Source organism: Nymphaea colorata, chromosome 1 (genome assembly GCF_008831285.2).
Source record: "Nymphaea colorata isolate Beijing-Zhang1983 chromosome 1, ASM883128v2, whole genome shotgun sequence".
NCBI classification, from domain to species: Eukaryota; Viridiplantae; Streptophyta; class Magnoliopsida; order Nymphaeales; family Nymphaeaceae; genus Nymphaea; species Nymphaea colorata.
In genome coordinates, this window is record NC_045138.2 from 25321213 (window position 1) to 25344527 (window position 23315).

General features: G+C 38.9%; 3 protein-coding genes across 9 annotated transcripts in view; 2 read left to right on the top strand and 1 right to left on the bottom strand.

Moving 5' to 3' along the window:
* Window positions 1-7797: 7797 nt before the first annotated feature.
* Window positions 7798-14915, top strand: LOC116261088 (L-ascorbate oxidase homolog). 3 transcript variants are annotated; one of them, XM_031639715.2, is made up of 9 exons: window positions 7798-8027; window positions 8090-8252; window positions 8412-8521; window positions 10237-10507; window positions 10602-10704; window positions 11300-11645; window positions 12680-13045; window positions 14208-14286; window positions 14398-14915. In XM_031639715.2, exons 2-9 carry the CDS (start codon window positions 8112-8114, stop codon window positions 14608-14610), a joined length of 1629 nt encoding a protein of 542 aa, XP_031495575.1. In that variant the 5' UTR covers window positions 7798-8027; window positions 8090-8111; the 3' UTR covers window positions 14611-14915. The 3 variants fall into 3 exon arrangements, with proteins under 3 accessions (XP_031495575.1, XP_031495566.1, XP_031495560.1); XM_031639706.2 differs by having other exon boundaries at window positions 7798-8015; XM_031639700.2 differs by having other exon boundaries at window positions 7798-8252.
* Window positions 14916-16231: 1316 nt separating this feature from the next.
* On the top strand, window positions 16232-17562 carry LOC116252152 (uncharacterized). Its single transcript, XM_031626246.2, has 2 exons — window positions 16232-16541; window positions 17162-17562. Exons 1-2 carry the CDS (start codon window positions 16294-16296, stop codon window positions 17352-17354), a joined length of 441 nt encoding a protein of 146 aa, XP_031482106.1. The 5' UTR covers window positions 16232-16293; the 3' UTR covers window positions 17355-17562.
* A 126-nt stretch (window positions 17563-17688) lies between these two features.
* LOC116252117 (uncharacterized) overlaps window positions 17689-23315 on the bottom strand; it is a 36977-nt gene continuing 31350 nt past the window's right edge. For 4 of the 5 annotated variants that reach the window (XM_050075572.1, XM_031626204.2, XM_031626211.2 and 1 more), the window contains 6 exons: window positions 22472-22520; window positions 22101-22254; window positions 19816-19900; window positions 19668-19737; window positions 18213-18353; window positions 17689-18117 (listed from right to left, as the gene is read on the bottom strand). In XM_050075572.1, coding sequence (XP_049931529.1) covers window positions 17788-18117; window positions 18213-18353; window positions 19668-19737; window positions 19816-19900; window positions 22101-22254; window positions 22472-22520 — 829 coding nt within the window. In that variant the 3' untranslated portion in view covers window positions 17689-17787. Of the gene's footprint in view, window positions 18118-18212; window positions 18354-19520; window positions 19563-19667; window positions 19738-19815; window positions 19901-22100; window positions 22255-22471; window positions 22521-23315 lie in introns of those variants that run through there. The other variant, XM_031626220.2, reaches the window with a different exon arrangement.

Below are 23315 nucleotides of genomic sequence, written 5' to 3' on the forward strand. Positions count from 1 at the left end.
AGCCTTGTATATTACATCGTTTTAGTATTTTCTTGACATTGAACTTGTGTGAAAGATGAGAATTCTTTTGGCGTTAGTTTTAATTTTATCTCTAGAATAATTTTTGCTGCTTTACTAAACTTTTTCATTTCCAGAATGAGCAGACAACCAATTTTCTCATGAACTTTATTAACTTCACGTTATTACCATCTAATAACAACATCATCCACATATAAAATGAGTAATGGAGCTCGTGTCGGGCGAACAGAAGTCACATTGATGCATTCTTTTGCAACATCTTTTAATGGTTCGTTTAAGCAAACTCTGTGTTCAATAATTTTGCTGCCTTTTGAAAGATCATGGAGATCCTAAACTTCATTAGCTTTTCCAAATACCAACTCATCATCCATTTCTCTCTTCTATTCATATTTTGAGGGCAAGAAGTTCTCTCTCAAATGTCTTGCTTCAATGAGAACACCATAATGCAGGATCCTTGTCTCCATAATTCGATGAACTATGAAATTTAACACTCGTTATTTTGAAGTGCTTTATTGTTGGCCAACTCGGTGAGAAGAATCGGGAGTTGTCTGAGTTGGCTTGGGATCGTCCTCTCACTGGGCCACAAGTCAGGACCCAAGCGAGTCAGCAAGTTGGGTAGATGTATTTTTTACTGTATTTTCACTTAAAATGAATGGAATACAAGATGTGTCGCAATATGTTGCCTTTTTTTTTCTGCTTCATTACGTCATCTAGAAAGTGATAATAATAATCAAGCATGATGAAGTCATGAGAATAAACCTAAATAGAACAAATAAGATGAATTTTTCTTTGTCCATTGGTTCTATATGAACAGTGAAATTGGCTCAAGGAAACCAAGTGGGGATAAAAATATATACAGATATATTTAAAAATGAATAAAAGAAGATATAGAATGTATTTGGGGCTTCAGAAGGTGCAGTGCTGCCGGTGGCATCGTCGGTTTGCGGAGATGGCCGGTGATGGCCACTGCATGTTCTAGCAAAACCCAAAACCTTAAAAATAGTTACAGAAAACACTTTTTTTTCAAAAAAAAAAAAGTGAAAAAAACGTGATAAATTAAATGGCTGTTTAAAGCTTTAAAAATGCGTTTTTTGAACAAAATTGAAAAAAAAGTTAAAAATGAAAAAAATGTGTTTTTAACATGTTTTTAACGCGTATTTTCACTTTTTTAGTTTTTTTAATGTCAAATAGTTTTTTTTTTATTTGTTGTAAATCTACTTATCTTTAAATTTTTGTGTCATAAGTTTCTCACTTATTTTATTTTCTTTCATTTTTAATTTTTTAAAATTTAACATATTTTTTTCATTTTTTTCAAATTAGTCATATTATACCCGAGAAAAACTTCACCGTTTAAAACTCTAATATGTTATTTATGACTATTCTTAAAACCTCTTCAAGACCTAGCTGAATGCAGCTGGATTTTTTCTTCATTCAAATTCAAATCTGTATATGTGACCGATTAACCAGATTTATTAGACGGTACATCTAATCTAAATCTGACCGTTTATCACAAGCAGACTTGTTTGAGATAATTTCCTGAAAGGCAAAAAGTAGTCACCATTTTATTAATATATGGTAATGCCTATCAGGAGAAAATATTTGTGGAAAAGGTGGGCCTTCTTCATGGAGTTACGATGGTATTCCTTTTTCAGGCGTAAATTTTTCTTGCGTTTGATGGAGAATGGGAAACCCGTACTATTTCCCAACCTCTACAGTATTTCACTTTAGTAATAAACCATAGCTTATTATTTATTCACATTATTTGTGCCCCATAGTTACTTGCCTGGCGCCCTTTAATCAATTTATTACGTCAAAGATTTTTGGAATCAAATGCCCCTTGGCCAATAATCTCATGTACCGCCCATGAATGACAACTAGTTAGTCGGGCAATATAAAAGCAGATACATGACTCTTGGTGGAAGGCCTGAAAGTAATGCATAGAATAGAAATAAGGTTGCAGAGCCATGTAAACGAATAAACGATCAGTTTGTAGCGTGGCAAGATAACGTCAAAATCAGGCTGAGGGAAACAGTCTCCAGATTGTGATATCAAAGCATGAAGCGGAATGAATGTGTACACTAACTATTTATTTAAACTTAGCACAACGGGCAAGTTAGGACACCTGCAATATATAATAACAATTTGTTATCATTTCATGAACTTCTCTTAAAGATTGGACACATTCATGAAATACTATAACATGTCTCAATTTCCGAGGCATATTTTTGGAGCAGTAGCAAGCTATTCTCATTGCTAAACAGCTCCTCATGGTACTATTTCTGGCCATTAAGTCATTGATTAGGCCAAATATTTAGAAAACTAAATAGTATTCGATTACATTCAATGTGCATTGTATCTATGCAGGAATGAAACAATTTTTGGATCCTGTTGAATTTGCAACTTAATTTGAACATTTTTGAAGAACGAAGACAATTTTTGTTATTTTTCACAAATAAAAGATTTAATGTGCGTTCACTTGTGCTATTAAGTCCAAAATGAGGTTCATGTGAAAAAAGCGTATTAAGTCCAGTAAATTGAGCTGATTTTGCTAGGAAAATGATATCTTTACCTGCTCGTGTATGAGAAACAGTAATAAGTAAGCCAAGAAAACCATGTGGGAACTAACATCACAGGAAACTCATTTTCTTGGACATATATTGGCAAAATTGAGCCACAACTGAAGCAAGTTTCCTCGTGCTACTTGTTCTCGCTTCAAAATGCTTTATCAGATCTGTCCTCTGCCGTGGCCTACTCCGTTTCGTACAAGAAACAATTTTCTTTCTGCGTTGTTTTCTTCGTATACGCTACTCTTAAAATGTGTCATTTTTTTCCAGGAAAATAATAGATTTTCTTGGTTGAATATACAGAAAACAAATGCAAGAAACTGATCTGGCCAGCAGCAATGGCTGAAAAAACGCGTGTATCATGCCATTTTTGTGTAAAAAACTAAGGGTGGGCGTAGGGCCGGGCTGGGCCCGGGTCAGCCCAGCCCGGCCCGGCCCGTTAAGAATTAAAAAAATAATTTTTTTATGTTTTAATAATATATATTTATTATGTTTTTTAAAAAATTATTTTATAATTATAAAATAATTTTTTAATTTTAAATGGCTCGGGCCAAAACCCGGGCTATCGGGCTGGCCCGGCCTGGCCCGATGCCCACCCTTAGCAAAAACTAATATCATCTCGTTGAATATATTGCTGAGAATAAAAATTCATGGAATTGACAGGCCAGTTTAATCAGTCAGGTTATATTATGTATTATGGATTCAAAAATTACCGAAATTCCTTTATATATTTAATGGAAAATCCCTCCATTACATGGGCAAAAGTGGAACCTGATAATTTTTCTCTCACAAGCTTACAAAAATGCTTCTTTGCTAAAATGTGAGAATATCCCTTCCCATGTTAATGGCATACCATGGAAATTCCAGCACTTTTTTTTTTGAAAAAAAAGAAACCATTCCCCGATTTCATGCTTGCAAATTTCTCGTTTTTCTCTTTTTGACGTTCGATGCACCCAATAGTGGGAAAATACATCTTTCCTTGTCTCATAAATTTGCCTTACAAACTAGACAACAGATTCTGTTACATGAATATGCTCATAGATCTATAGGACATTCTTAAAATATCCCTATTGCCAAACAACTGTTTAGGTTGTGGTTGTGCACTGACCCAAGTATTCAATGAATATTTGGTACCCAATGCAAGACCTGGGTCCTAAATTTGAGTGTCAGCCAACCCAACAGGTTAGGTCGGGCCAATCCCAATAGTCCCGACAATTTATTTATAACATTATTTTATTAAAAAATATATATTTGTACATTTATTTTAGTACAATTAATCATATTTTTGGTTTCATATTATATGTTTATATATTATGTTTATTTTTTATATTTTATTATAATTGAACACGGGTTGCAGGTTGTCGGCAGGGCCAGCTCGATGCCAGCCTCAGGAAAAGTTTTGCCCATGATTTAGTGGACTTGCAGTCATAAGTATATGGAAATTTGGAACCATGAGATTTTCCATGTTTCCGTTCGATGCAGCAAATGTCATGTGCTTACAGACGGCTGACTATTGACACAATACTTTTAGCTCCCGTCAATTATTGGTCCCGCTCATCCTCTTAGATGCAAACAGTAATTGATATGGATGTGCAAACTGGCACATTCCTATCAGAAGAATGATTATCGATTTAATATGTGGAAAAGGTGGATTCACACGGACAGATCCGCGCTTTATGATTGATCCGTCTCTCCATGCTCCATGCACATGGTGCAAAACGCGGAACTAAATGCTCCAGATCACTCCAATGCCTTCCCCTTCTTACATGATAGCTTTATTCATTGGAAAGCTGGTTTCCTTTTTTAATAATTTTCATCCTAAAAAAGCCGCGCCAAACCGCTCTTACAATAGCTTATATCTTCCAATATCTTGTGCTTGTTAGCCATCTGAAAGTCATTCATTTCTTCATGTGCTACTTCGGTTGCGCTTCAACTTGTGTATCGATTGTTGACATTATTTTTACAGCACAAAATATTGAGCACTACAGATATTATAAATAAAGGCTGGCCATCTACCAGCCTCCACCTCAACCCGTTACACTAACCCCCTTAAGAAACAACTCATGAACAATGTTCTTGAGTTTACTAAAATGATGTAACATGTTTTCCTCTTGTATTTTTATAGGTAGAGAACACCGCTTGTGACAAAAAAGAGAAGGGTTGATTGTCCATAACCTGTGTCCTTATAGAATATAGCATTAGGGCATCAACCCATAAGCCGAAACCGAAACCACGTGTTTTCTTTTATCTTGGATACCAAACAGGTGCAACCTTTGTAGTCGTCAATGCAAGTTCCTATATGAACAAAAGCAAAGCCAAGATTTTTTTTCAGCGATAAGCCAAAAAAATTGATTTTTTCAATATAATTTTCCCTACACTCACAATTTGGCAAGCTTGAATATCATGTGTATTTGGATCCGGCATCCACTTAATCTGCTGCAGGTTATCCAAATGTAGAAGCAGGGCTGCTTCGTGTTAAATTAATAAAAAAAAATGTTTGAAACCACGAACTCCTAAATTTGATATAGAAAAGGCGGAGCCAGAATTTTTTTATGAAGCAAGGGCCAAAATATCAAATTTTTTTATATAAAACAAATATTTTTTTTTGAAATTTACATATAATTTTTTTTTAAAAAAAAATTGAGATGACACCAAGAACCAAGGGGCCCTACCTTGTCTGAGTTGCGTCGGGGAGACCTTGGATGCTATTATGAAGACTAAGGACGCCTCAAATGATGTCGAGTGCTCCAGCTGTAGAGATTTAGAGTGATCTTCGTTAATGCTGATGCTGTCTGTTTGACAGAGGATTTCTCGTGGAGGGTGGATCGATCATTTTATGGATCTTGAGCTGCTCTACGGACCTGCCCTGTGTGTTTGGGTTTTAGACCTTGACCCGAACGCTCGGATTATTGACCCGAGGACTATTTCAGTCGAGCTGATACAAGGTGGCCTAGTTAAACTATAAAGTTTAACCATCAATATTGATATCCTACAAGGACAACGGATTTGGTGAGAGTTTCGACTACAAAAAGATCCAGACCACAAAAAGTTGATGAGCTGGGCCGGGGCGGTTGGCAGATCCAGAACACAAAAAGATCCAGATCCTTTGGGAGGAGATGCCTTTTGACTGCTCTTTCGGTTAATGAAGGCCAACATGGATCCAGCTGGAAGCAGAAGATGGGGACTGTGTCGGCAGGGAGGAGCCAACTGGTTTCTCACATGCTGAGTGTTCACACCTCGAGAAGAGGTTTGGATCTGTTGGCGCAGCTTATATCTGGACCGGACCCGAAAATTCTGATGCTGGGGACCAAGCTTCGTCGGAGGACATTAGGCCGAAGTCCTTCCCCCATTTGAAGGTCCTTCATCGAAGTTGAATGCTCTAAATGCTCATGTGTATTGAAGACAATCATTTTGCAACTTAAAGAACAAAAGGAGAAAGCAGTACAAAGTTTCACATTTCTAAAAAATGATAAGTGTACCTAACTACCATAGGCATCTATTTGAGTGGTACCATATGTAGGGCCGTTTCATTTCCCTTTTTCTTCCAAAACTAAATTTTGTGTTCCTTTTTTTTACTCCGTTTCAGCAAATGACCATAGGCTGTGCACTATTAAAAGAAGAAATATGTTACTATATTTCGTATATATACATGATTCCATGAATTTCATATGGATTTGTGCATTTTACCAAATTGAATCAGAATTTAAATGGTTGGGTAACTCTAAAAAACCATAATCACCATTCAATTTATATATATATATATATATATATATATATATATATAAATTGAATGGTGTAGCCTTAATTCAATATGGCGTAGACCCAGATAGAATCTGGCAGGACCATGTCCTAGTCATGTGCCAAAATATGCTTAGCGTATAACCCCAACTCGCCTATTCTTCTGCTAGCTCAAATTCTAGTTGTAGTCATTAAGCAATCACATAGTCAATGAAAAAGAAGGCTAGAAAAAAGAACACTGCTGAAAAAAGGGAAAACGTTTCACGAGATGCAACTTCTTTTTTTGTCAAGAAAAGCTGCATCATTTCTGTTTTTTAAATCCTTTACATAAGTCTTTACACGGCGGTGTTGCACTTAGGGGTGAATTGCTGGTGACGCCTCCATTAAATTGGCTAAGTATGAATGTGGTTTCCTCTGTGATCAATCCATGAGGACGAAATTCTTAAACTTCCATCTTCTGACTACAATGTTTCTTCTCACCTTAAGGTGGTGGAAGCCATTGGAGTTGGCTAACGTTCACATGGTAGCAAACTTTGGGTAATGATCCTTTCCCCCTAAATTCATGCCACTGATTTTTGGGCATTTTATAAACAAATCTCAGCCTGGTGAGCAGAGAAAAGAAAAAAACAGTAGAGACCAGAGAAAGATGACTGGAAACAGAGCAAATGAGGAAAGCACACTCTCTTCTGTTATTCCTTTTCATTATTTCTAGGTAAACAGATGAATGCAATGCATAATGGGCAAGAAAAGGGTCAAATTGGTTGTTGTCCTGATTCTTCTTGCTACTTCTGTGATAACTGACTTGATTCCCACTCCTCTGTTGTCCCATTAAACTTCCATTTTGGTAATCTGATGAAAGGATGTTTTGATGAATAACAAATAGAATTCAGCTTCAATTTTCTACAGTTACTGCTGAGAGATAATTACTACTATTCCCTGAATTATTCTTTGAGGTTAGGTTTATAATAAGAGAACTGTTTTTCTGAGTTCATTAAAGACGAAACCAATGATTTAGCAAAACAATTTGTAAGTGCTTCAGATTATATATATAATTACGAATATCTACTACCTTCGACGTCAAAGGAACAGAAATGTGATCTCATGTCTCCCAAGTGGAAAAGTCAGAAAGGGAAGAATGAGAGAACTCGGTCTGGTAGTATTAAGAAATCCTTGTGCCACATATTGAAGACACTGTGAAATAAATTTTAGCAGACTCACCTGCCGTTCATTAATTCGACCACCAAAACATGGTCCTGCAGAGCACAGAATAAAATCAAACAACAGAAAGGGGAACTTTCGTCCTTCTGCTTCTTCCTTCTTGCCCTTGACTGACTCTCGGCTCCGAGGAACCATAAATTCTTTGCTTCCCTGTTTTGGCATATTTTGTAAAATAGGACCAGTTTCATAAAATTTTCAAATAAACACGGGACATAACTGCAATTTCTATCTTCCCGGCCTAAATAATCGACATATTTCCCTGCCTCACTCCCTCCTCAGTTCTTACTTCCCAGCCTCTCCCTCCTGCTATAGAAAAGACCACAAGGAACCAGGACGCCCCATCAAAGCCTTCGCAAAACTTGCAGCGAATAGCGGAAGGGGATCTTTCTCTCTCTCCATCTCTCTCATGTTTCCATAGTACACGCTGTTTCGGAGTCCCCACGCGTTGCTCCACTCGATCGATTTACGCAACATCGGGTTCGAACGAAGGTCACACTCTTTTCCTCTAGAGTTCTACAGGCATTACTTTCATTTTCGGTTCTAATGAGCAGGTCTGTGAGCATCTGGGGCGCCATGAGAAGCACCATCGTTTTCAGATTTCTTGCTCTCTTTTTGCTTCTCGTCGTTCCCTTCGTCAATGGTGAGGACCCCTACAGATTTTACACATGGAACGTCACTTATGGTGATATCTACCCACTTGGGGTGAGGCAGCAGGTGAGTGAAAGCAGTTAGCAATACTGAAACTACCGCAACTACCTTTCCTATCACGAACATATCCACCACCACCATCACCACCGGCCTTACCACCACTACCGCTGCCATTTTTAATCATCGAAATGTCTTACTAATGCACCGCCGGAATTGCAATTTCAGGGGATTTTGATCAATGGGCAGTTTCCGGGACCGGAGATCGACTGTGCTACCAATGACAACATCATTGTTAATGTCTACAACAGCCTTCCGGAACCGTTTCTTATTTCCTGGTGAGAAAATTTTCTTTTAAAGATTGATGGCGGGTAAAAAGCTTGAGTACATCTGTCTCGTTCTGTTGTATGGCCAAAGTGGTAGGCCGGCAATCTGTCCTCTCTATCTCTGTAGATCTGGTTCCATCTCCAAATTGGGCGTGCTATTTAAGAAATTTGTATCCTTCTGAACTGGTTTTCATCGTTTTCTCTATTATATTCCCTTGTTTTCTCATGCTAGTCTCCTGTGCTATTTTAACGCTTCTCTTGGCGGATTGGAACGATTCTGGTTTCCACTTGCACTGAGAAATTAAATTCTAGGCGTGTAAGATTATGTAACTCGGCAACACGCGCAGCCAAATGTATTGACTTTTTCCCAAAATTTGAGTCATTATTTATGGCGGTAGATTTGTTACTGAGTTTCTCAGTGATAGAGGACCATTTATTCGAGTTCGATAGCAGGTAAAAAAACATTTAATTACTGAACAAATATAATCGGTGCGGGCTTGATCGCCATGATTGAGAAAATATTTTTTATACAGAAAAGTCTTCGTCTTAACTGTTCACCCTTTTTTTCTGTTCATTGCCAGCCTTACAGTTCTCCCATGGGAAGGTCATGCACTGATTCTTGACGTAGTGATGAGTTCATTTGCTCACGTCCCATCTTCTTAGTACACCATTGTCCCTCTTTTTTAGATATAGAAATCGTATGTATTTGATTTATATACTTTTGCATTCTTTTTTCCTCGAATAATTTTCAAAGGCACACTTTGCCTTTGGTAAAAACACACTTGATATAAATATCCTGTGAAGTGTTAAATAAAAATTTTTGTATCATTAACTTGGAGATAACATTTTTATCATTGAAAAGCTTAAGTAGATTTCCAACAATTTTAAAACTTTTTGCTCTATTGTCAGAAATTTCCTTCCTTTTCTTTTTATATTGTATTCCTTCTACGTGGACAGTGGGCTAGCCGGCTAGCGATCGATGTACACGGTTTTCGAAATATACACATCGACGAATAATTGACAGAACCGAGTCTGTGTTTATATTAGTTGCCGAACTACCCTACTAAGCTTTTTCCGTTGTTGCTTTTAGTAATTTGGTTCCGAGTTTTTTTTTTGGCCGGAAAAAAGAAACGTATTAAACCGTCTGCCGGAAAACGGGAAGATTTTCGTTTAGAGGATTGACTTTTTTTTGAAATCCTAATTATAGGACCTGATTTTCTGATTGTCTTGCCACAACCAGAAAAGACATTCACGTAGTTCTTCACTCCGGTTGTTCTAGCACAACTGAACTTTGTGTTGTTCATCAATGACTCTTCTGTCGCTTATCGCAATCGCAGGAAGCAGATAAAGCTCCACATGTGAACCCCGATAGGAACCCCACAGTAACCGCGGGAGCCAGGGCGTGAGCCGTGGCACTACATTTATCCGTCGTTCTCTTGTCCTTCCTATTCCCCCACCTTCATTGGTCCTTTTCACGAACTCCGGACCCTTATTCAGTAAAACAAACATACCAAAAACCCTCCACGTGATTCGACCCACGGAACCTTGTTTGATTCCAACCGTGGCGGTTATATCTATTTGGACTTGGATCCCCTTTCTGCAATCCAAGTTTGGATCTTAGACTTTTTGGTCTTGTATATTTTGAGAATTGGGTCAGATCTACATCCGATCCATTATCAACTGAACTGAATTGCTGTAACTGTGATGTTTGTACCCTGTGGAATCAGGAACGGCTTGCAACACAGGAAGAATTCATGGGAAGATGGAGTCTATGGCACAAACTGCCCCATACCACCTGGGAGAAACTTCACATACATAATGCAGGCCAAGGACCAGATTGGCAGCTTCTTCTACTTCCCTTCCTTAGCTTTCCATAAAGCTGCCGGCGGCTTCGGCGCATTCAGGGTCAGTAGCCGGCCGCTCATTCCCGTCCCCTTCCCCCCGCCGGCCGGAGATTACACCGTTCTCATTGGTGACTGGTTCAAAGCCAATCACACTGTAAGTGTAAATTAAAAAGGAAAATTATCAAGGGGAGCCATGCCTTTTTCTCTACGCGAATTCGACTGAATTGTGTTTCTTCTGATACATGCAGGATTTGAAAGCAATTCTGGACAACGGAGAAAACCTGCCATTTCCTGATGCCGTTCTCATCAATGGTCGCGCCGCCAATGGCATGTATTTCACTGTTGATCAAGGTAAGTTACCAATGTGACAAAGTTGGATCCTTGTTAGATTGCACCAGTTTAGAACTCGATCATGGTATTAGAAGTCTCAGACCACAAGGCACCGACAGTGTGCAGCAAATGCAGGTCTCGTGACTCCATTAAGTTGGTGGAACGTGTACATCACCTTTTTTGAAGGAAAATGACGTTGATTGCAGGAAATCATCCAGTCATAGAAGGGTTTCTTCATGTGAGCCCCTTGTTAATTGTCAAACCAGTGGATCAGCCCATGTGATCTTTACCAATTATTGGATTTGACGGAAAGGGATGTGATATTTTTTTCATAAAACCGGTCAGGTGAATCTAATACATGAAACTCCATGCAGCAGAGCTGTGTGGTAACAGATTTATATGAATGGATTGTTTGTCACAAGAGTGGTACATTTTGAAACTATGTCTAAATGGATACCCCCCATTGTACAAGTTTGAAACTGCCTATAACTCCAAGTTTTTAACCACCCATGTGTGGTGTAAGTTTGAACTTATGATCAGTTGGTTTAAGATGTCTGTATAATTGTATGCACTGCATATTAATATTTACTTGCACTATAAATGTCTGCTCTTTCAGGCAAGACTTACCGGTTCCGGATCTCGAACGTCGGCCTGACGACATCGCTCAATTTCAGGATCCAGGGCCACACCATGACCTTGGTCGAAGTCGAGGGCTCGCATACCATACAAAATACGTATTCTTCATTGGACGTACACCTCGGACAATCGTACTCGGTGCTGGTGACCATGGACCAGCCCGGCAAGGACTACTACATGGTGGTCTCCACAAGGTTCACCACCCCGGTCCTGACCACCACAGCCATTCTACATTATAGCAACTCTGCCGGTGCAGTGTCCGGCCCACCACCGGGCGGCCCCACCATTGAGATTGACTGGTCACTCAATCAGGCCAGATCTATACGGTATTATTCCTTCCGGCAAGATTCCATTTGTTTAGTGGGTCCTCACGATTTCTAATTGTCTTGCAACTAGAATAACAAAATATATCATAATGACATTTTCTCTTTCTTAAAGTTCATTCCTCAAGTCTTATAAGACTCTTGAATCCATGTGATCCATCGGAATTTGTAGTTTGAGATATGGTGAATTCCTAAGTTAACAATTTTTTCTTTTTTTTTTTCTGGAGAAGTGGTACGAAATGAGGGGGTGTTTCTTTCATTAGCACCTCAGCCACGCATTTGATTGAGATGTGACATTGATAGCAACAATATGAGGCAAGAGAAACATGTTTTACTATCAGATTTCTCTTCAGTTCTTCCCTAATTGCTCAGCAAATTTGTTTCTAAAATATGAAAGAAATCTCAAACAACAAAATATGAGCTATTTTGAAGAGCCCTTGTTTAAAATTATTCTGGATGATGAAAACAGAGAAGAAATATATGATGGATAAGGTTCCAATTTTCGAATTGGCTTTATGATTGGAGTTAGGAAATCTCCTCTAATCTGTATAATCTCTTCGATTTACGGTGGAAATGCTTTCGGCAAGATAATTGCAGTTGCATATATTGCGCCACAAGTCCCCCAATATGCTGAAAGACTCGGATGAAACGTAAAAAAAGCTGATGAGCTCCAGATGTGAATTGTTGAAACCGAGTTCTTGAACTCTTCTTTCCATCGTTAAAAACGATAGAATTTGATAACTCGGTCATTCTTGCCGAATGAATTCTTAACATTGGAAGAAAGTGGTTTAGAAGTTCTCTTTCAACTGTTGACCTATTTGTTTTACCTTCTCCTGGTTGGTCACATGAATTGTTGCTCGCCAATCATGTTTGGTACTCATTTTTCAATAATTATTTTCTAGCAGGGATCTGATTAACTCGTTCTTAGTAGCTGCTCGTGAGATTTGTACTGGCTACGAGTGTATTTCTAAACTTTGGCTGCATGTATGGTTATCCCTATATCTAACTTCTTTTCCTCCTCTGTTTTCCACCATTAGATGGAATCTGACTGCAAGTGCAGCAAGGCCAAACCCACAAGGATCTTATCATTATGGATTGATCAATACAACAAGAACTATCCAACTGGCAAACTCAGCACCGGTCATCAATGGCAAGCAGAGATACGCTGTTAATGGCGTATCATTCGTTCCTGCAGATACACCACTGAAGATTGCTGATTTCTACCAGATTGCTGGAGTTTTTACTCTTGGTAGTATTGCTGATTATCCAAGTGGAGGTGGTGCCTATCTTCAGACAGCTGTAATGGCTGCCGACTACCGAGCATACGTTGAGATTGTGTTCCAAAACTATGAGAATACGGTCCAGTCATGGCACATTGATGGTTACTCGTTCTTCATTGTCGGGTAAGTAATCCACTTCTGATTATCTTTCATAATGAAACTTACACTCTAATTATGAGCCAAAAATTGTGCTTGAAGGCTTGAACCTGAATGTTATCAAATAAGATCCATTATGGCCAATAAGGACAGGTAGTCGGTGGCCAACTTGGCTGCTTCTATTACAGTTAGGCAGACTAATTTTCATCGACTACAACCAGGAGAATACTACCATGTCTTTTCCTTGTGATATCCTCTGCTCTGACTCGCATATATATAGGTCCTACAAATAGTCGTGGGATTAGACCTTGCCGTTAACTATACCAGAAGTTTGTCAGATTCATACCTTCTCTTTTGGAAGCTTCATTTTATCAATTGTACCAGTTTTCGTCAAGTGAAAAAAGGATGGGCTGGTGTTAGCCTTGTGTTTACGATATGCTGTGATGCTAGGGACACCCAGGAATTTTTCAAAACTATTTAGTATTGGAAGCCGGAAAAAAAATTCTAGAAAAATAATGTTTTTCTTTGTAAAGAGCCAAGATCTGTTTGAACCCACAGGCCAATCTTGTTTCCAAAATGTCTCGAAAAGGCAAATTGTCATGATATGATGAACTTCTGGACTTGCCTTAATGTGTGGAAATTGTCGACATATGAAGAACATGTAAAGATATGAATGGGAACATGAGCATAAGGCATAAGGAGAAAAATGTTATGCATGTCGATAGGCATTGTGAAAAGTTCTGTGATCTTTTGAAATTCGGAATCCGAACATACCCTATTGTATCAGCACTGCAATTGTATTTAGAGGTCCCATAACAAAATTACAGATACTTTGAAGAACACTGCCGTTGTTGCAGAAACACTAGCATTTCTCAATCTACTAATTTGCTGTATTATTTGTTGTTTCATATGCACATTTGAGAATTACACTGGCAGTGTACCTTGATTTCCATTTGGACACAAATTTCCAATATTTTTCTCATTATATGTTGCTCCCAAATCCATCTTCATCGTCTGTCTATTGTAACAGTCATTTCCAGATGAATGTCATGCAAATGTATCACCTCACCAATGGCCAATTGCGTTTCTCTTTCTATTATCGCAATGATAATCAAGATGATTGCACGAATTTGTGAATATCTGAACTAAAACTAAAGTAATCGATGGGTTGCATTTTATTGATGAACAGAATGGACGGAGGTCAATGGACTCCTGCAAGCAGGGAAGGTTATAATCTCCAAGATGGCATCTACAGATGCACAACGCAGGTGAAGTAGCTCATAGCATAAAAAAAACCAATCAGAAATACTTGATGAACATAAAGAAGTTAGCGTTTGTTCTTGTCTTCATTTTTTGAAAAGCGTCCCCTACCTTGACAGGTATACCCACAGTCATGGACTGCAGTATACATGCCTCTGGACAACGTGGGGATGTGGAACATAAGATCAGAGAACTGGGCCAGGCAGTACTTGGGACAGCAGTTCTATCTCCGGGTCTACACTCCTGCACCTTCATACAGAGATGAGTATCCCATCCCAAGAAATGCGCTCTTATGTGGCCGGGCAGCCGGTCGCCGGACCAGACCTCTGTGATCACAATCATCGGTGGTGCTCAACTCAAAGCTGTCGTCATGAAAGGATGACGATTTACTGAAATTATGCTTCTTCCTTGGTGCTCAACTCAGAGTTGTTGTCTAAGCAGAGTAATTTTGATATTCTTCAATTATTCCTTTCTCCATTAATATAAATCCTAAGAAGTAAAATCCTTGGATATGTATCTGTATGAGGACTTAGCACGATGACCACATCTAGAAAGCTGTGGCCTCGATTCTTGTAGCATTGTTGGGGTATATTGGCTGTTGTGATTTTATAGAAAAAATAGAATAAAGATTCAAATCTCTCTCTCGCTCTCTTCAAAACACACATACATGTGTATAGGAAAGAGAGGGCGATCATCTCGTGGATGTTATTGAATTTCTTTAAATCTTTCCTGTATGAGCTCCAACAAAACCATGTTAACTGGTTGGACTTGAGATTACTGTTCGAACATAAACTGGGTACGAGTTTAGAGTCGTCCTCTTTTCTTGGTTCCCAAATGATAGGCGTTTGGAAGTAGCTATAAAGTCCTGCAATATAAGAAACCCGTGTCTCAGACTTCCAAAAGTTGTCATTTGTTGATGTACAAAAGCATTTAAAGCCACTGACTGAACTTTTTACTGAGATTGTGCCCTATGTACCGTCCACGAGTGCTTGGTGAGAATGAGAACTCGAAAAGAAACCACGCTTTCTGGGTACATCGGCAGGCCAAATCAATATGTTTGTATTTACGGTGTTTTTTTATTGGTTTCCTTTCAACATAAGTCTGCGGGAAACTTCTCCGTTCCGTCGATTAAAACTTCGCTTTTGATACCTTGAGAAGTGTTAGTATCCGACTTGAAGGGTCTGTTTGGTGGTGAGGGAAAGTTATCCGTGGTGCACTCTACCTTAAGATGCTGACTTTGCTGCATGCGGTAAGAAAAGTCCATTTCTTTTTCCATGTAAAAACAGAAAAGAGTGAAGTATCTGGTCGATTGAAGTTGGTACAGTGGGAGACTGTGTTTGACAGGAAATGCGTGTTATTCTTTCAACCAAAGTAAGAATGCTCCATCCATCAAATACTCTAAAGGGCCTCTTTGAATACCAGGTGAAAGTGTCCCACAACCTTCAGTCTAAATGGATTAAACATGTCTGATTATCAGTTCAAACTAAAATTTGCTTTAACATAGTAACGAAATTCACCTTCGGTTACTAACCATAAGAAATCCTATATGCAGTTTCACAATCAAATCCAAATTAGAGTATGATATCTCACTCATACACACAGCGGCCTCCATTATCGTGGATGACCACTGCCAGCCTTTGCATTCCCTTCTTGTGTATGCAAACAAGAGGAGATGCACCAAGTAGCCCAAAATTCTGCCAAGGATTTGGCCTAATCAGGAATTGCATCCATAGCTCAATCTCTTCTCTGTGTTTTACTGCCCATGTGGAATTACCTTATGTTGAAAGATAGAATAATCACATTTTTTCACCTGTTAATAAATGAAGTAATATTTATTATATTTTATTATATGAAAATGTGTCCCCAGATACGCCACTAAGTAGCGTGTCGGTGTGATCAGAGCTTTCAATCTCCGGTAGCTCTGTTTGGATCCTCCGTTATCTGTTTCGGGTGGTTAACATCTCTCTCTCTCTCTCTCACGCTCTCTTTCTCTGTCTCTCGCTCGCGCATTTGCCATGGGTTGTCTTCAGTTAAACCTGCAGTTCTTCTGTTCTTGCTCCGGAGGCCTTCCTCCTCGCGCTGTTCTTGGCAATGGGAGAGCTCATGTTCTGACATTCTTGCCTGGGGATTCCCCACATTTGACTCTACGCTGCCGCCGGTATCAGCACCGCGTACGAAGCGTCCCCGGCAACCATCTTTTCATCCTGTCGCGGGTGATCCCAGGAGCATCAGGCGTCGACTACTCCACCTTCATTCCTTTGAGGTACTTCAACTGACCCTTCCATCGTCTGAATTACGTGGATCATTCTTGCACAGAGAGAAAGAGGGAGCCATAAGCAAAACTACCCACTTAGGAATTCTCCTATCCTGGACCTCACATTGATGAGGACCCTCTTGATGGAAGTGTTTGAGATACCTTGCCAATGCTATCTTGGTAATATCAAATGCCACGATGAACTTCCTGGTTGGGATGTCATCATGCTACAAAGTTTTTGAGGTCTCTTGACTCTGCTACTTTGTTAACGTAAAACGCTACCGGAACCACAAGCTTCCGGTCTGTCTGTCACCGTCATGATCACCATCAAGCTTTCTTTTGATGAAAATCTTTTAAGGTCACTTGCCTGTGATAACATTATAAAAATTTTCTGAAATGGGTAATTTATCTGGGCCGGACGGAGGTGTGAAAGTTAACAGGCTGATAGTCTCGGGCTCACGTTCGGAAAGCACCGGTGGCTGGTGAAATCACCCACCGGATAACTCAATCTCCCAGCCAGGAAGTTCACCCGCTTTTGCGTTTTTGGCAGCTATCAGTCACGCATTTATCGATGCTTTTTTTTGTATGCATTCTCGCTGATGGGTATAGTGTTTGATGTGCGTGGCCAGTGCTGGACTTCTGTTTCTTTACTGGATTGCCAACTTTGTGGTGCCGGAATTGGCAATAACGAGACGCTCCGAAACTGAGAAGGAAGACTCTTCTTCATCACCCACATCAAATGTAGTTGAGGCAACCGACCCATCGGAAAGCAGCAACAAGCGCCAGGGAAGACAGAGAAGAAAGAGTTCGAAGGCGAGATAAAATCCTCTTGGCGGGTCGCTTTGAAGGTAGCAAGAATGAGTAAAGGAAATCTATTGAAGGAGGAAGCTGATCAGTGCGATAAGGCATACCTTGTGCATCAATGTTGAATCGGATAGAATTTGAACAATTGTACGTGTGTAACGAGTCGATCGAACAACCATTAATCAGGTTTGGTTCGACCATTGGCGAATCATTTCCCGAGTCCCAATTCCTGTGCATATCTGGCCGCAACTTAATGCCACGCGATAAAGTTGATTAGTAAAGGAAGGCAGAATTCAGGTGAACCAGTGACAACCCTCAGCCGTGAAAAGATTTCCATATTTTTGAACAGGTATACAATTGAACATAAATTTTCATATTATGAAATAATTAACAATGAATTGTCAGGTTATATTACAATGGTCTATGCGGCCTTTGCATAGACCGGAATGATTTATACAATTGTCCACTCGTTCTCATCGGAGGACAAAGGTTCGGCAGCGGATGCTGCTGCCGCTGGGGCACTTGCATGTGCTGATTTCTTCATGAACAGAGATGATCTTGGATCAAAGAAGTGAGCAAGCCGGCGGGGTTGGCTGTCATCAGAAGTCAGACCCTTGTCTTTCCCAGATGGTTTCCCAAAGAAGGGCTTGTTTTTACCCGGAAAATTCAGGTTAAACTTTTCAAACCGACGCTTAAGCTCGCTATTGATTCTGTTATCTGGCTTCTTGGTAGTTATAGCCGCTTCTGGGTGTGCTAGTAGTGTCTCCACCGTTGCATACACCTGAGAAAAAAAAAAGTTAAATATCTCGTCAAATAAATGAAAATTTTAAACAATTGTCTAAGGTTGCTTGCCTATGGGAAGCATATAGAGCTTACCTGGCAAAGATTATCAATGTTCTCGCTGTTTAACTCATACTGGCATGTCGAGATCACGTATTGTTTGCTCTCATTGAAAAGGTTTGCAGATTCACTATCTATGGGGATTGCAGTTTCAGCAATTGCAAATCCTGCACTCAGCTGAAAGCAACAGAAACATGTTTTTACCAAAAGAGAACATCACGTATCAAGTAACAGAAGAAAGGGCATTGGATTTCATTCCATAAAAGAAAATTGTCATTGCGTTGGATCTAAAACACAAGAGAAGATTATATGTTGAAAAGAAAGCACCACAAACGTATCACCCAAATGACTCAATATTAGCGATTTAGTAGTCAAACTGTCCAAATATATCATCCAAATTATGGAAGTCAAATCACTCAAAGCTGCTCTGGCAATATGATGAAGAGAACTACCAACGGTGTTGCCGTACAGTAATATGGAAGGACTCACATGCACCGCAGAGAACAGTCCCCTACATGACATTTATGTGTTTAATCAAATACGGAGTGAAAGGGCAAGTGACCTTTTTTATCAACGCATTAAGACATCTAGAGACTTGCACAAGCTTCTCATGCAAGATGACCAGCCTTTCAGAATAACAAAACAGAAATTTGATAGGCATATAGACTACCACTTCAAAGTTTCAAACTTTTGCAAACATGTTGCATCACCCCATTCCCCTGAGATGTAAAAGTCGTTTTATCTAAATCAGACACCCCTATAATGCCCCAAGTAATGAAGATAGTTATGATGACCTTATATGCTGTGCACGATGGCTGTTCAAATGCCTACAGTACAGTATATACAGTTTCCAAACGGCTGCAGTGCTACTGCAATGGAATCAAAGAATGAAAAGCAGACAAACAAAAAAAGGACTTGTAGCAGAAATAACAGCTATGTTCTCCACACTCTATCACTAGAAGAAGCAAACAATGAACTCATGTCAACGATGATGCAACTTCTCCCAGCGACCAAATGGAACATCCAGTGTGTCATGACTCCAAACAAGATGCCAAAACTGATCGTGGGTGTAGTCAGTAATCAGCAACTTTCCTCCATCTTAGGCATTCATGTAAACAGAACTATTTGCGTACTCGCACACAAAGGGTTTTGGACACATTTCTAGATGAGCTTTTGTAGAAAATCCCGAGCTGAAGGCCTAAAGTTCAATTGCCTGGGCACTGGGGTGTATACACGTTGCTCACAGAGACAAAAGCAATGCCGATGCTTTCCTGGTAAGGAAGGGGCATCCAGGGTTTCACGGTATGGGACAACCACAACAAGGAGGGCATGGTAAATATGGACCTGTTGGATCAGCTAAAAAACGGACCAAGCCTTCTGCAAGATCTGTTATGAGCAAATTTCACAATAAGATGGAGATGATTAGAAAAATTACAATGGCATCATTGAATTTCATCTGGTAAAATAACTGGCTCAGACTCCTAAACTTACAGCGGCAACAAGGAGCTGTTGGAAGATGTCCGCCGGTGCAATTTCTTCTAAAAGGTTAAAAATGCCATCCCTACAACACAAAAACATGATTTAGCTGCTAACGCAACTAACCTTTATTGAGTAATAATATAGTAAAGTAGCATCTTACACTGCCAAATCCTCATCATATAATGGTGCTTGATTAACAGCAGGAACAGGTTTGGCATTTTCCCACAGTTCACGCCAGAGGTTGCCTACCCATTTAGAATGAAATGTTCATCACTATGTGCATGTTAAAAATTTTCATACTAAATACTTTACATGGTTAAAGATCTTTAATATGGGATTCTAAACATCATGCAATATCTGTGTAGCATAGCACAAGTAGAGTTGTTGATCCATGATTGAAAGAAGAGGATCATATACTTTTCCTGCTTTTGTTAATTGACGTCCAACTGATGATAATTTTGCTCAACATTTTTTTCATTACGTGTGGGAGAGAGCACATTATGCAGACCAACAAGAAAGAAAAAAAGTTCAGATGGGCCTATCTATTAGAACCCTTCAGTAAATAGGATTGTATGATGGCCTACATCTACAGCCTTTATGTAATATACATATTACCTTGGCATACATGATTGCAGTCCAAGTAAAGTAGATATTATAATCAATAAAAATGACAGAACAAAATGATTTTGATGAAGACATTTTCATAGAAACGTGCCCCTGCAAATGATTTTCTGCATCCATCCGAGCCAAAAAGGTAGTGTGTTGTTTACCGTAACCCAGGAGAGCACAAGGAAATACATAAATGACAATATGGACACAATCCTTGCTTACGACTAGGAATAACAGAGAAGGCTGGGAGTGCCTTGGCAAAAACTTCAAGGAAATATGAATTACAAGGGTACCCATGTTTATGCAACATCTATGTTAACACTTTTTTCTCTTACAAGGCCAGTATCATGGACACGAGAAAGAAACTATAGGTAAAGATCTCCTTAAAAAAATTAAACAGATATAGGACAAATGTAAGTTAATCCACAAGTTCAGTAATCAACAGAAGGTTATAACGGATGGCATGGTCCAAGACTCCAAGGACATATTGACTAAAAGAATTTACATTATAGAAGGAAAGGAAATTGGCAATGAGGAGTAAGAACAAGTAAGCTGCCCATGGAAAGATCCCTTCTAGTAACTAGCTTTTCAACTGTGACCAGGCATGACATCAAAAAAATTACATGTGAAGCCCAAAGTCCAAGAGCCACCTGTGGGGAAAGAAAGGTTTGTTGTATTATCCAAATGTTTTAACTTTGAAAGTAACTTGATGGTATTAGCATGTCTAATTAGATGAAATCTTCAAGAACAAGACAAAAATTGATTGCATGATTATGCAAACTTTGATATTCCACGGTATGATTTGCAGCTGGACAAATACACTAAAACAGTAAAAATAATTAGTTGTTGCACAGCACGTTCACACACAATTCCAACTTCCAACCTGGAGACACCACCCTAGGCATGGGGGAGTAGAAGGTGGCCACACGACTAACTATTGTACATTAGATAAATATATTAAACAGCTAATGACAATTAGCTGCTAGCCCACATTTTCCACCGTTCCAACATGGGGACACAGCCTGAGGCATGTGGGTGTTGAAGGTGGTGATGCCACCAAGCCTTGTCTACAATTGCACCTTTGAAAGGTACATCCACCTCAACTTCTAGAACCCTTTTCTCATGCACCAGTTCGAGAACAGCAAGAAACACTTCACGATTTCTAAAACCACTTCTTTGAGCATGAAGCTAACAAAGCTTCTCCCAGGAAAAAAAAGTCACAGTCAATGAAATCTCAGGGATATGTGCATAACTGCAACTGAAAATAGCATATGTTTATTACCTCATCCACCCAAAAGACGTGTCATCCTCAATGAGAATAGAAGCATAAAACTGCAACTTGATATCACCCTAACAGGATTTAAGCTCTATTGTCAAAGCACCTAGACTGTCTTCCCAAAATCCCAATCCAGTACCAGTACACTTTTACAGTCAAAGGTTGCCCAGACCTGAAGATGATTCCAAAGGTCAAAGGCTAACAACTCAGTAGGCATTTGATCTGTAAATTCCTATAAGTTGAAAGGCTGATTTTAGGCATGATAACAGGACCTGCTATAATTTTATTTGGTCGCAAAAACATATTCTTGAGGTCCGAAGTTTGTGACAATCAAGGAATGACGTAGTTCACTTCCTCCAAGTGATAAGACTCACATATAATCAAGAGTTACATATGAGAATCAACATATAAACAGGCAAACAATAAAGACATACATATGTAGAAAGGATGTGTGTGTGTGTGTGTGTATACATATGTATCTTGGAATCTTGGAACACTTTCTCTTCTCTTTCCCTGGAATTTAGAATCTAAAAAAGCACAGAAAGGGGAAAAAAATATACCTTCTTTTTTCATTCTTATGCTTAACTGTCCTTGTTTACATTTTGCTTCCCCATCGGATGTGTTTCCAGTAGAAGTATTTGACTCACATTCAATCCAATCTGGTGGTGAATGCCATCTGACAAAGTCTTCCAAAATACAGCCCGGATTTGCAGCCTAAAGATGCAAAAGACATGGACTAATAGCATCAATCATGAGCAAAAAGTCAAAATGTAAATAAACAAAATCACTTTCCCAACAAACATTTAAAAATGTCATTTTCATAGCATAAAAATCATGAAACATGAAAAAAAAATTAAAAAGAGGCCACATGCATAAGGCAAATTTGCAAAATATTATTTCATTTAATACCAAATAATAAAAGCATTATTACCTTAAATGACTGCATGTCAGACAAAAGTTGAGAACATGCAGCACCAACACTGAGCATAAAAAGGCCATCAATCAGAATAAACTCTAACTTATCTATAAGACTATAAATCATGATGCAAACCAGTAGAAATATTCGACTTTTAGCTAGAAATCCCAACACTACAGAAAAAACAATAAATAGTAATTTACTTAAAACATGAAACAGGCCACAATTATCACAGCAAACAGAATCAAATTATACAATTATCGCAGAAGAATGAAATCAACTTGCACCACTCACATCAACTTATACAAGTCAGTAACTTGCAAAAACCACAGACACTTTTTCTAATGAACTTGTGGAAGCATGAAACCATCAACTGAAAAGCAAGTTATTCATGAGCCTGACATCATCACAGTTAACAGGCAGAGTCAAGATGATTATCAGCATCTTTGTAATAGAATTACCACACAACCAAGTTAGAAAAGAGTGTTCGAACTACTGCCTAGACAGGGGATAATCTGCCCATAGCAAATCCCAATTTTCAAGTGGTTATTAAGATGCCATCTATTGTACTTCCAATTGCTTTAGGGTCGGAACTGACATAATTTGATTAACAAGTATAATAATGACCATATAGAGTTTTGAAAGGCATTGAAGAGTAAAGTGACATGTTTTGATGAAATAAATATAACAAAATTTGGCAACGCATAAAACAAAAATCAAACCACTTACCATCACTAGCCAAACTGAAGCACTCTTAGAACTGACAAGAAGCTGATAGACCATTAAAACAGATTTATGTAATTATTTTCCTGATCACATGCCTTTAAATACAAGAAAACTTTTGAGTTTAGACTTTAGT

Bases quoted from the DNA above. Each gene is read 5' to 3' on its own strand.
- LOC116252152 (XM_031626246.2), top strand. From the start codon at position 16,294: ATGGGTTGTCTTCAGTTAAACCTGCAGTTCTTCTGTTCTTGCTCCGGA. The intron at 16,542-17,161 runs GTACTTCAACTG...GTGCGTGGCCAG, and splicing joins TCCACCTTCATTCCTTTGAG to TGCTGGACTTCTGTTTCTTT.
- LOC116261088 (XM_031639700.2), top strand. From the start codon at position 8,082: ATGAGCAGGTCTGTGAGCATCTGGGGCGCCATGAGAAGCACCATCGTT. The intron at 8,253-8,411 runs GTGAGTGAAAGC...TTGCAATTTCAG, and splicing joins CACTTGGGGTGAGGCAGCAG to GGGATTTTGATCAATGGGCA. The intron at 11,646-12,679 runs GTATTATTCCTT...TTCCACCATTAG, and splicing joins AATCAGGCCAGATCTATACG to ATGGAATCTGACTGCAAGTG.